Here is a 12,590-nt window from a genome sequence, read left to right on the forward strand (position 1 = left end):
GCTAGACGCTCAGTTCTTGTGCTCCCTCTCATTCACGCTGAAATACTGAAACCGAAACTGAAACTTTGAAACTGAAACGCAACTGTTTTGGACAGAACTCGCTAATTCAGTGAACAAAAAAAAAACAGAGGGGGGGTAAATCCCCACCATCCCCCCTGGCAAATCGCATCCTGCATATGTCTAAAATTGTTACTGTTACACACTGAAAATGCTCTCTTTTAGTTAGCTTTGACCTTGGTGCTGTTGCTAGTCATGTAGATCCATTTTATTTTAAAAGTGTTGGATAATGGTTCAAAGACTTTGAGTGGTTAATTGATAGATGATAAAAATGTCAAATAACTGATTTAAATATACATTTAAAATAGAAAATAAATTATATATATATACAGTATAATTTTAATTCAATAGAGGCACAACTCCATAATCATAGAAATGAAGATAATAAGGGAAATCATGAACATGTCATTACACACATGATGAATTTATACAAAAAATAGGTGAAATAATAAGGATGAAGATTAAAAAAAATTAAACTTAAGTACAACTTAAATAAGTGAAAAGCAATAGTGCATTGCTCCTTAATGCTGTGTGAAAATCCTGTAAACGAGACCACCATTTTCAATTGAGTGGCGTGATGGATCTGTCAGTTGAGGCAAGAGTGTTTTGTCCTTGCGTGCCTGTGTGTGTGTTTGCATTCAGTAATTTAATCTGCCCATATAAGCACGTCTCAGTGCTTCTCTGTGTGCACACTACTCTTATCATGCTCCCCATGTGTTTACCAGACAGTAAATTGATGTTTGTCTGCTGCTGTCTCTATATCCCCCTCTCTATCTCTCTCTTTCCCACTCACTGTTTCTTTCATGCAGATGCACTCCAGACGTGTGTATATTTTCTACACAGCAATATTACATGGAAAATGTTTATATACATTTGTTGGTACACTTTCACTTTCACTGTTAGTGAGGTACAGAGATAGTTGGGGGTCATGTTGGATTGTGTTTGTTTTTGTTTGTTTGCATGTTTGAGGTTTTTTTGTAAAAGGGAGAGATACAACAAGAGGGTGGGGTGCGGAGTGAATATGAACGAGTGTGCGCGCGCGCGTGTGTGTGTGTGCGCGTGTGTGTGTGTGTGTTAGTGTGTGCGCGTGTATGTGTGTGTGCGCATGTATGTGTGTTTGCGCGTTTGTGTGTGTGTGTGTGTGTGTGTGTGTGTGTGTGTGTGTGTGTGTGTGTGCATGTGTGCGTGTGTGTGTGTCTGTGCGTGTGTGTGTGTGTGTGTGCCTGAGTGACCTCGTTAGTGCCAGTGTGCAGCGTGCCACCCAGCCCACAGGCACATCAAAGGCAGTCGTTCCCGCATTTGGAGTCAGCCAATGGGGAGGCAGGGAGGGATGAAGGAATGCTCTGCATGCTGGCTGCCTCTCCAATCAGGGGAGAAGGAGACGAGCACGCTCCAGTGGCCCCCTTATTGCCTCTTAATGCTGCGCCGTTCCACTATGTGCTTTGCTCTGTTTCCGCTTAGGGTGTATGTGTGTGTGCGCTTGTTTTTCACTTCATAAAAGTGTGTGTGTGTCTGCATATTTGTATGTTACTGTGGATGTGGGTGAGTGTGTGTGTGTGTGTGTGTGTGTGTGTGTGTCTGTGTGTGTGTGTGTGTGTGTGTGTGTGTGTGTGTGTGTGTGTGATTGTGTGATTGTGTGTGTGTGTTTGTGTGTGTGTGTGCTCGCGTCTGCGTTTGACTTACCCGCTTTCTCAGGCTCATTTTAAGAGAGGGGATGAAAGTTGTGAGGAGAGATTGGGAGACTGGCCAGACTAGCCTTTTTCAAAGTGTAACATCACTGGCAACCTTTCCCATCCAGTTAGGGTGAGTCCTATTGGCCCAGGCTTCCCAAGACCTCCCCGCACTGTCAGACAGGGAGAACCACAGCACTCCTTTCTTCTCTCCCCCGCTAATGCTTATGCTGGAACCGTTATCAAAAATATATTTGTTGGTCCAAGAAAAGAGAGCAGAAAGTTACGGGGGAATGAAAGCGAGTGGAAGGAGAGAAGAAAGATGTTTGAGCTGAGAGAGGCGAAGCACGCACGCACACTCTGAGACCTCCACAACAGGGCCAGCCAAGAAAAGAAATTAAAGCGCAGCAATTATCAGGGCCCCGAATTAGAAGCAGAGAAAGTTTGGGGGGCTAATAAACATTTGAAAAGCACCCTGGGGCCTCGGCAACATTTATTGCTTTCTGTCTCCCATTAAGTCGTTCTTTTTTCTCTTTTTTGTTTTCTTTTCTTTTTTTGCATTCCCAGGATGTTGTAGGTAGATTTTATTAATTCTTGCTGGCAGGACTTAATGAAAGGTTGTTATGTTTTTTTTGTCCTTTCCTTTTTTCCCGTCCTTTCTTTCCCCCCTTGTCAGCAGATGGTAAGATGAAATGTTTTCTCAGGGCCTCCTAATGGCTGAGTCCAGGTTATCAGGATTGCTGGACATGCAGCAGAGACAGGAGAGGGAGTCATCCATTACACCAGTGACTCACTCTAGCTCTCTTCCTCTCTCTCTCTCTCTCTGTCTCTATCTCTCTCTCTCTTTTTCTTCTCTCTCGGGCCTACTGACTTTTCATCCTCTTGCATTGACCCTCTCTGCTAAAACAACCAAAGCAAACCCTCCCTTGCCCAGCTCAGCACACACATACATACACACACACACACACACACACACACACACACACACACACACACACACACACACACACACACACACACACACACACACACACACACACACACACACACACACACACACACACACACACACAAACACACAAACACATCCACACACACATACAAATGCACCAAATTCAAATGCATAAATGCAAACAATTGCAAAAGTAAGCACACCCTGCAGACGAACATCCACACACATGCACACCTCAAGAACACCCCCCCCCCCCCTTACCGTGATACACACCCACACACAGAAAACACTCCAGAAGGTGGAGAGATTTGCGAATCCCGGGAGGATTAAGCGCACAGCTTAATTCTATCTGACTGCTATCTCACACGCCTTCTTCTCTCTGTCTCTCTCCCTCAGGTAGACAAGGCTAAAGCAGTGCAAGCATCGGGGGAGGAGTCAGCGTAAAAGGAATCGTGCTCGGCAGTTGGCCGAGGGTCAGGGCGGCGGGGCGGGAGTGGATTACCGGCTAGCGCGCGGCGGCAGGCCAGCGCAGCATGCGCCCGGGATGGATGTGAAGGAACGCCGGCCGTACTGCTCGCTCACCAAGGGACGGCGCGAGAAGGAGCGGCGCTACACGGGCTCGTCGGGCGACACGGACGACTGCCGCGTGCCCACCCAGAAGTCCTACAGCTCCAGCGAGACGCTCAAGGCCTTTGACCAGGACCCGTCGGCACGCCTCCTCTACGGTGGCCGCGTCAAAGAGATGGTGCACCGTGAGGCTGACGAGTACACACGCCAAGGTGAGTGGTCACACACACTCACTCACACACACACGCACACACACATGCACACACACACACAAACACATACCAATACATACACATAACGCACCGACATCAGAACACATTTATTTCCCACACAAAACATTCACGATGCATACAGGAGAATGAATGGACTGCAGTGAAATGCTTTCTAACTAGGCATTCAAGGCTAAAGCTAAAGATCACCAGAAGTTCACACCTTTCAAGTCAGTTGGACCGCAGAGACTTTGAAAGAGAAAGAGAGAGTTTGCACAGGATTTTTATCAATTGGAATTGTAGAACATTTTGAGCCTTTGATGTTGTGCAGCACCTCACAGTAGACATACACACAGGGAGGCTAGTACTGTTTCTCAGTGCCTCATAGGGCGAAAAACTTAATAAATATATGTCACATATCTAGTATACACCAAACAGCCTATACCGATGGACATAGGTTACTGCTTGCTAATGCAAGGGAAGTGCTTTCAAGGCCGGTGTGCTTTCATTCTGCCATATCACTCTGACTCACCTTTTTTAAGTGTTGTTGGTCCTTTAGTCCTTTAGCTATCTGAGCTACAGGCTCCAGAAAGGCTGCGGCGTCTCACGATACACACCCACATGGACAAAGAGAGAAACTTCAGAAGCATTTGCAAAAAAATCCATGAACACTGCCATTGTGAGATTACATTTCATTGACAGGGGGTAGAGCATATATACTATGTGTATACTACTAAGTTTTTTTTTTTCATTTATTTAGTGCGCATAAAAATATACCCTACTAATGGTAAGTATCTATTGATGTAGGATATTCCTTTTATTTAGAGACTTGGGCCTATATTCACAAAGCATGTATCTTACCAGTTTTTTACTAGGGATAACTGAGAACTCCCACACTAAGAGTCCGTTGCTATGGCTGACGTCAAGTGTCATGCCAGAGCTTGGAATGATCTCCGTGATTTGTTGATGAGTGACAGGTTTGTGCCGGTGGGCAGGCATGCACCGAATACAATGAGAAATATACATACATACATACATACATAAATGTATAAGTATAAATAAATAAATAGTTGACATAGGCAACATAATTAAAATAATGGAATATGCTGCCCACAGACCGAGTATCTTCGCACAGTTTTTAAAATGCATCTGTATCATGACATGTTTGTTTAGACAAGATCTAGTTTATTTGTACAATAAAATGTTTCAATTCAATTTCAACATTCAATTTCATGGAAGCAGTCAGTGAGTTGTTTCAGTTGGTCATATTGCATCTCTAACAAGCTCTATAATTATTCCCTTGCGACTCAAAAATTGTTTCAATGATAGATGCTGAGATGGTCTCGGTGGCTACTTTTAAGTTTTCCCGCACTGAGGTGCTACTTTTTAACACTAAGCGACATTGTAAATCAATCTGGGTAAAAAATAAAATAAAAAATAGGGATTCCCAAGGTTAGGACTGACACCCCATAGTTTCTCCTAAATCGCCAAGTTAGGAGCTACTTTTAGCTCTGAGATGCTTTGTGAATACAGGCCCTGATTCAGTCAAGCACTTTAGCCACTAAATAGTACCTGAAGCTGAAGTGCCATTTTGAATTAAACAGTCTACATCCCCTGTTCTGTGCTAGTCATCTAGTCCACACTAAAAACAAAATAACTTGTTTTGTTATAGTGGTTAGTTTAAGAGAATTCAGTAAATCTGTGTGTTTATGTGTCCCATCCTCATTTGCATGTATGTGTGTGCGTGTGCGTGTGCGTGTGCGTGTGCGTGTGCGTGTGTCTGTGCCTGTGCCTGTACGTGTGCGTGTGCGTGTGTGCGTGCGTGCGTGTGTGTGTGTGTGTGTGTGTGTGTGTGTGTGTGTGTGTGTATGTGTGTGTGTGTGTGTGTGTGTGCGCGCTTTCTGGAGTCCTGCTTGTTGTGGTTGTGCAGTTGTAAAGTTGAGAGATTAGAAGGGATTTCACTACACCGTAGGCATTGTACACGTCATTGCCATGGTCTAATGCCTGTGGACTAACCTACATTTATGAGAGAGAGAGAATGAATAAGAAGGAGAGAGAGAGAGAGAGAGAGAGAGAGAGAGAGAGAGAGAGAGAGAGAGAGAGAGACATTTGAAATGTAAAAGCCCTTGAGCATGTTCAGGACTTTTCATGCTAATTCAGGTGTATTACTACACTCTAGCTGTCTGTGGTTCTTATAATGTTGCTATTGACCTACAGCGGTAATCCCTGCCACTTTAGCTGGCTAAGTAGTTACTAGAATTATAAATTGTATTTTTTTAAATAGTGTTAATATGGATGTTGTCAGTAGTTATTTCAGTTATAAATAACTGTTAATTAGTTTTGTAATGAATCATAGCCTTGGGTTTTTCACCAATTTTATTGCAAGCTGGATCATGATTTGAGTAGAGGGGCTGGGAACTGACTCTACAGAATTAAACAAAATCATAAAAGAAGAAATTGAAAGCCATGAACAATTTTGGACAGTAATTGTTCTTAATTTTAAATAAATAATTTTCTTGTGATTTCTTGTCATTAATAATTTTTTCATAGTTTTCTATAATTCATTTTTTACCAATAAATGATAAAGATAATGACAAAATCAAAACATTTAGGATTTGACCATCTGATGCAAAAACCACAAACTCTTCGTATACGTTACTCAAATTATGTTTTTGGGCAAATGATGTTGCGTTCAGTTTTGTTTTTCGGTATTGGTTTGTTTGTTTTTCATTAATCAAATGAATTAAGCATCATCAAAATAGTGATGTCATAATTCAGTCTTATCAGCTAATGTATTAGAACAGAGAAAATACAAAAAATAAACAGTTTGGTGTATTAATGTATTTTTCCTAACTAAAAAACAAGAATTGTAATAACCAAATAAGCCCAAGCAGTAGCTGAAACTGTAGCACTTAACTCAGACCCTAAAAAGTGCTAAGTGCATAAGATTGAGCACAGAACAGTCTGTCATTTGGGCGATTTTAAAAAGGAAATGAGAATCAAAACCTTTCTCTTGTATTCCGCCATAATTGCTCAAAATTCTAGTGGGCGCTGTATCTGGGACCTTCACACGCTCTCTCTCTCTCTCTATCTCTCTCTCTCTCTCTCGGTGTGTGTGTGTGTGTGAGTGTGTGTGACAGTGAATCTGAAGTTTTACAGACCCTCTTGTGCACCTACTCGCTCTCCTAGGCAGATAAGCCCACTGGCAGGAATGCAGGGAGGCCTCTGTCTCAGTCTCATTTTCACGGGGGGGGGGTAAAGTTGGGAAATCATTACAAAAGGAAGGAAATGAATTATAAATGACAACCTCCTTTTCTTTAATTGGATCTGGTTTAAAATTCTGCTCATGAAATTCTGCGCAGATTTTGTGAAACTACTTTATTGGAGTTACATGTATTTTTAATTATTTCAATTTAATTTCCCCTCAGTAAAGACAAGAAGTGATAATGTTTTGGGACCTTAAAATGCAGCACAACATATTTTACATATTAATGAAATTGTTACATTATACAGACACCTTCAATTGTTGAGTGTCAAGCTGTTCTTTTGATGTCTATTTCTGTAAATCTGTAAAAAAAAAATCCTCTTTATGTAAAACAACACAATACATAATTTTTCCATGCATTTTTGTTTTGTTTTTCACACATTTTTGGATTTGAACAGACTCTTATTTTTTTTATGTTTTCAGATATCTAATGAAATGATCAACCAACCAATAACTGCTATAGCAATTACTTCACATTCTTATTAGAATTACACATTCAGCTAATTGCAATAATTCAGTAGCAATTAAAATTATGTCCATATAAATAATTATTTTATATATACTTTAATAAAAAGCTATTTTTGTACAGGCATTTTATAGTGTTCATGTTAGACAGATCTGCTAAAGTGAAGCAGCTTTCTTTGCCCAGATGACTTCATGGGTTGCGTGCAGCCGCTGGACTTGTTGCTGCTGTTGTTGTTGTAGTAGTCATGCTGCCTTTGAAGCAAGTTTACTGTTTCAAGGCCTGGAGATATTTATGAAATCACAGCGCAGATTAAAAAGCGCCTCAACTACCAGCCTGGCTGCCAAAACCTCTACACGATGGTGAAGACCTCCTTTCCTCTCTACTCCTCTCCTCTTCCCTCTTCTCTGCTTTTCCCTTTCACTCTCTTTCTGTTCCTCAAGATTTCACCCATCTGTCTTGTATTATCTCCTCAATCTCAAAATCCTCAATCCACTCAACCCCCTTCCTCCTCATATCTCCCCCCCTCCCTCCCTCTCTTGCTCTCTTTCTCTCTCTCTGTCTCTCTCTCTTTCTCTCTCTCCTCTTCCAAACACACACAGTAGTTTGTGTTGGTGCAGTTGTGAGGTAAGAAGAAGTCTTGCTTGTTGGAGTTGTGAAATTGCTTTGACTTGGGATCCCACAACACTTCTCCCTGTTTGCTCCTTTGACGTTGTGATTAGTGCATATCACGTGTGCATCTCCCCGCCCAGTTTCCAGCTGTTCCTTTCCATATTTGTCTATTTCGAAGAGAGATTGCTTTGAATTCTAGTTGGCAGCATTGTATCTCTTTGTTTCTTGCCAGCTCCCTAGTTCTCTGATAATTCTCTGATAATTGCCTGGCTATACACTAATAAATCTCAATAAGTGAGCGGTCTGCTCTATCTGAGCGTGTGCTGAATTATGTGTGCGGTCTAAACAGCTCTTTAGTCGTGTGTTAAGAGTTTTCCAGCACAAGGGCCAAGGAACAGGCAACTCTGAAGTAATGCTCACAGTTGGCACAGAACAGGCTGTCCTGGTATCAGTCTGGCAGTCTGGCCTCTCATTTCAGTTTCCTTTGTGTGTGTGTGTGTGTGTGTGTGTGTGTGTGTGTGTGTGTTTGTGTGTGTTGGGAGTGGTAAGGAGGAGCCAGGCTTGTGTAGGCAATGAAGATGCACATGTAGAGGGGGATTTCCATGGCACCGCGGGACTTAGAGAACAGTTTTTTCACTGTGTGCTGAGATGCCGTAGTCTCTTTGTTCGACACACGGTGTGTATAGGTATAGGCGTGTCCATTCTGTGTGTGTGTGTGTGTGTGTGTGTGGGCCTGTGTGTGTGTGTGTGTGTGTGTGTGTGTGTCTGTGGTTATGCGGATGTGCGTGTGTGCCTGTTTGTATTTTCAGTCTGGCCTACAGGTCAGTTGATACAATCCCCTCCTCTCCACAAAAAGGAGAGAGCGATATCAATTTACAGCTTTGTTTTTGTTCAACTCCTCTTTCGGCTCTAAGCCAGCGTTCCGATCACAGCTTGACATTCCCAGAAGACTCCTGGGCTGGCAGAAGGTCCATTTACCTGTCACACTTTATTTGGCCACGGCTACAGGGGCCTTGCCCTCGCCCCCTCAGCTGGATAACATGCATACCTAAGCTTCCAGGCTTTTTAACACACACACACTTGCATCCACAGACGCACCCTCACACACACTATCCCCTAAATCTAAAGACAGGTCTTGTCAGATGTGAGTGTTTAAAAGACCTGGGAGGACTCATGTGGAGGGAGGGGTACGCTGGGCACTTCAGGTTTATTGAAATTCGGTGATGCGTGCCATGACCCCATTTTAACGTATTTTGACACATAACCAGGAGGCAGCTTCAATATGAAGGGTATGAATAAAATAAAATGAAAGTTCATTATTTCGAACTGAACAAACCTCAGTGATCTTTATCAAGTGTGCCTGTATGTGAGGTCTCCTGTGTCACAGTCACAGTATTATTGCTTTTCCACAAGGCCTTATTGAATTTCAGTGGTTTTTCACCTTAATATATTATATATCTGCTCCTTTATGGCGCTGTGTCAATGCTGCACACTCCTATAAGGTATATGTGGTGTTGACTCGAGTTTGTCCCCACCCTGGCCGTTCCATAGAGCAGAGACTAGTAGGGGGGCTCTATGCTGTGTGTGGAGGTGGGGTGGGGGTGTGATGTGTGGTATTGACCTGTGCTGGCGTGCGTCTGACTGGGCCGCCGGGCTTCTGTGCTCTCCAGGGCAGAACTTTAACCTGCGGCAGCTGGGCATCTGCGAGCCGGCCACCCGCCGCGGCCTGGCCTTCTGCGCCGAGATGGGCCTGCCGCACCGCGGCTACTCGGTGGGTGCCGGCTCCGACGTGGACACGGAGAACGAGGGTGTGATGTCGCCGGAGCGTGCCATGCGCCTGTGGGGTCGCGGCGTGAAGACAGGCGGCCGCGGCTCGTGCCTGTCCAGCCGCTCCAACTCGGCACTCACGCTCACCGACACAGAGCACGAGAACAAGTCAGACAGCGAGAATGGTGAGTACCAGCCCAGGCTTTGTCTGTCTTTACCCCACAACTATCACCAAACTGCTTTGCCACAGACTGGACGACATCTTTATCCCTCATTCGTAGAAGTGGCCAGATACACAAAGATGCATACACACACACACACACACACACACACACACACACACACACACACACACACACACACACACACACACACACACACACACACACACACACACACACACACACAGAAGGTGGGTATATGAGCACACATTGTGCTATTTGCCTGCTTCCACCATGTCCGACTCCTTCCTACCAAATTGTCAGCAGGCTGTGCCTGCGACTGCATAGAACTCTCTCTTCATAGGCGTGTCCACGAGCTATCCAAAACTAACCACTGAGAGCTTTCCATTGGCTGAACTGTTTTACCACTCTCCCCCGTCGTCAAGGGCGATGAGCCTATCACACACCCCCACCATGACAACCAGCATCCGGATTTGTGGCAGAAGAGTCGAGTGGGATGGGCAGGGCGGATGAGAGGGGAGGGTGGGTCCTTGATGGCTTTGTTGTGGGGATGGCAGCCAGGGAGAATCCACCCAGGTCCCAGTCACCTGTTCCTTGTGCTCAGGGGGGCCTGCTGTGCAATCAAAGGCGGCTTTGTGGGCTGCGGTGCAGCGCGGCGGAGGGAGGGGGCCTGCTCCTCTACACCAGCGGAATGCCAGCACGGCTGAGCGCACGTCGACAATGCCTGATTAACAGGCCCCAACGGTTTGAAGTGCAAATTTGATCGGGCTTGAAACCTGGAAGAGTGACGGGAGCAGTAGAACAGGAAGAGAGGAAGGAACGACGCTCTCTCTCTCCCTCTCTCGCTCTCTCTCTCTCTCTCTCTCTCTCTCTCTCTCTCTGAGTCTATTTCTTTTTTTTTACTCACATTCTCCAAACAGTCACGGTGGTTCAAAGAGTTCTCAGGTGGCAGCGCTTCGTTTCTGGTCCTGAATGTCGTTGCCGCCGCGTTTGTTTTTGCATGAAAAAGTTGTTGAGAGGCCCACTCGTGTGTTCTGAATATTGTTTTTATCTTCTTCTTTTATTTTTTTCCGCTCTCTTTAAATATTTCTCTCACATTCAATCGAGTGTGAGCTGTCGGAGTTTTGCAACTGAGAGCAGTCAACCTGCTGACAGGGAGAGAAAAAAGTGTTTTAAGAAAAGAAAAGCATGAAGAAACTGAGCGCTAATTCATTATCTTATTTTTCTGCATACATCTTTCTCTCTCGCTCTCTGTCTCCCTCTCTCCTCCCTCCCATTTATTGCTTGCTAAACTCATTCATTTACAGGCCCCCGAGACCTACTCTTACAGGTGTTTTGTGTTGGTAACCTTTGAAAAGACCTTATATAATCACTTTCATTAGCGCCTCCTGCCTTAATTAAGCTCAACTCAAAGCGCTGATTGTGCCGCTTTCCCAGATTTTGCTGCCATTACGATATGAGTTTTTTTTTTTTTTTAAAGCTCCGCACACATCTTAGTGAGCATATGTGAACACGTCCTCCGAGAAATTACTCACAGCTTTAACCAATTCATTTTGCTAAGGGTGTTTAATACCAGTAAAAGCAGCTTTAGGGCTGGCCTTCAGGCACAAGAGCAGTGTGAGGTGAGCGAGAGGATGACGGCTCTGAATGCGAGGGATTCACAAACTATTATGTGGCCATTATCTAAGTGAGGGGTCTGAGTGACAGCAGGCCGGTTGCTTAAGGCTGGATTGGCCTCCACACTACGCGGGTCTGAGGCATATGCTTAAGGTGTCTGAGCCCTAAGCTCTGACGAGTGACAGGTGTCAGCCACACGCTGAGAGAGAGAGAGAGAGAGAGAGAGAGAGAGAGAGAGGCAGATTAGACAGAGATTGTAAATAAGGCTGTTTATCAGGCCTGTCCAAAACAGTGGGATACCTGAGGAATGCAGAGAGAGATGGGTGGAGAGAGAGAGGGGTGGAGAGGGATTGGAAAGAGAGCGAGAGACAGATAGAAAGAAACAAGAAGGCTGGAGCGAGGGAGAGTGAACGGTGCAGTGCTACTGTTCTCTTTGAGTTGCCAGGCGGGAGACTGGGTTGGCGAGACGAGGGGGTGGTTTGGGGCAGGCCTAGAAAAAAGATCTCTGCAGCCATATCAAATGATTTCCTGTTTACATGTGCTCGGCGTCACTTAGCCAGCACAGTGGAAGAAAGCGTGTCCAAATGATTGACACACTGTTTGGATTTACCTTTTCCCAAGTTAATTTCTCTCTCTTTCTCTCTGTCTCCCTCCTGCTCTCTCTCTTGCTCTCTCCCCTCATGCAACCACTCATAGCTTTTCAAGGTCTTTGTGTGTGTGTGTGTGTGTGTGTGTGTGTGTGTGTGTGTGTGTAGAAGGGACTGGGCTGTTGACGTTGAGCTCTCGGCCTGTGTTTATACTTTGGGGCTACTGGGCCAGTGCTGTCCCGCATTAGCTTCAAAAGCCCGGGAGGTAATTCCATTTTGGGAGAGCCAGGATTAATACATGCTGCACCCGAAAGGAGGGAGGGCGAGGCAGACAACGTTTGTCTTGCTGTCAGGTGCAGCCTTTCACTGTGCCAGTTGAACAGAGTGGTCCCCCCCACACACGCACACACACACACACACACACACACACACATGTATACACCATTCACCAGGAGCCCCCTATTCCACCTAAACAACTAGATTTAATGTTTGCGGAGGCCTCGCTGCTAGCGCAGCGCCGCTTCAGAGGAATTAATTTCCTGAGACGAAGGCCTGCAGACGAGAAAGGTGGAGGGCTTTTCTTTCTCTTTCAGCCAGTGCCCTCACAACTTTGTGTGTTGCTGGCGATGTGAGGAAGGGAGA

At 44.9% G+C, this 12,590-nt stretch overlaps 1 protein-coding gene across 5 annotated transcripts in view; it reads left to right on the forward strand.

The window, feature by feature from the left end:
• Positions 1–3,223: 3,223 nt before the first annotated feature.
• Positions 3,224–12,590, forward strand: part of tenm3 (teneurin transmembrane protein 3) — a gene marked incomplete at both ends in the record, with an annotated part of 201,492 nt that continues 192,125 nt past the window's right edge. For 3 of the 5 annotated variants that reach the window (XM_080837071.1, XM_080837072.1, XM_080837070.1), the window contains 2 exons: positions 3,224–3,458; positions 9,466–9,747. In XM_080837071.1, coding sequence (XP_080693197.1) covers positions 3,224–3,458; positions 9,466–9,747 — 517 coding nt within the window. The remainder of the gene's footprint in view (positions 3,459–9,465; positions 9,748–12,590) is intronic. The other 2 variants (XM_080837073.1, XM_080837074.1) reach the window with 1 other exon arrangement.

This window comes from Sprattus sprattus (assembly GCF_963457725.1).
Source record: "Sprattus sprattus genome assembly, chromosome: 4".
Lineage (NCBI taxonomy): Eukaryota > Metazoa > Chordata > Actinopteri > Clupeiformes > Clupeidae > Sprattus > Sprattus sprattus.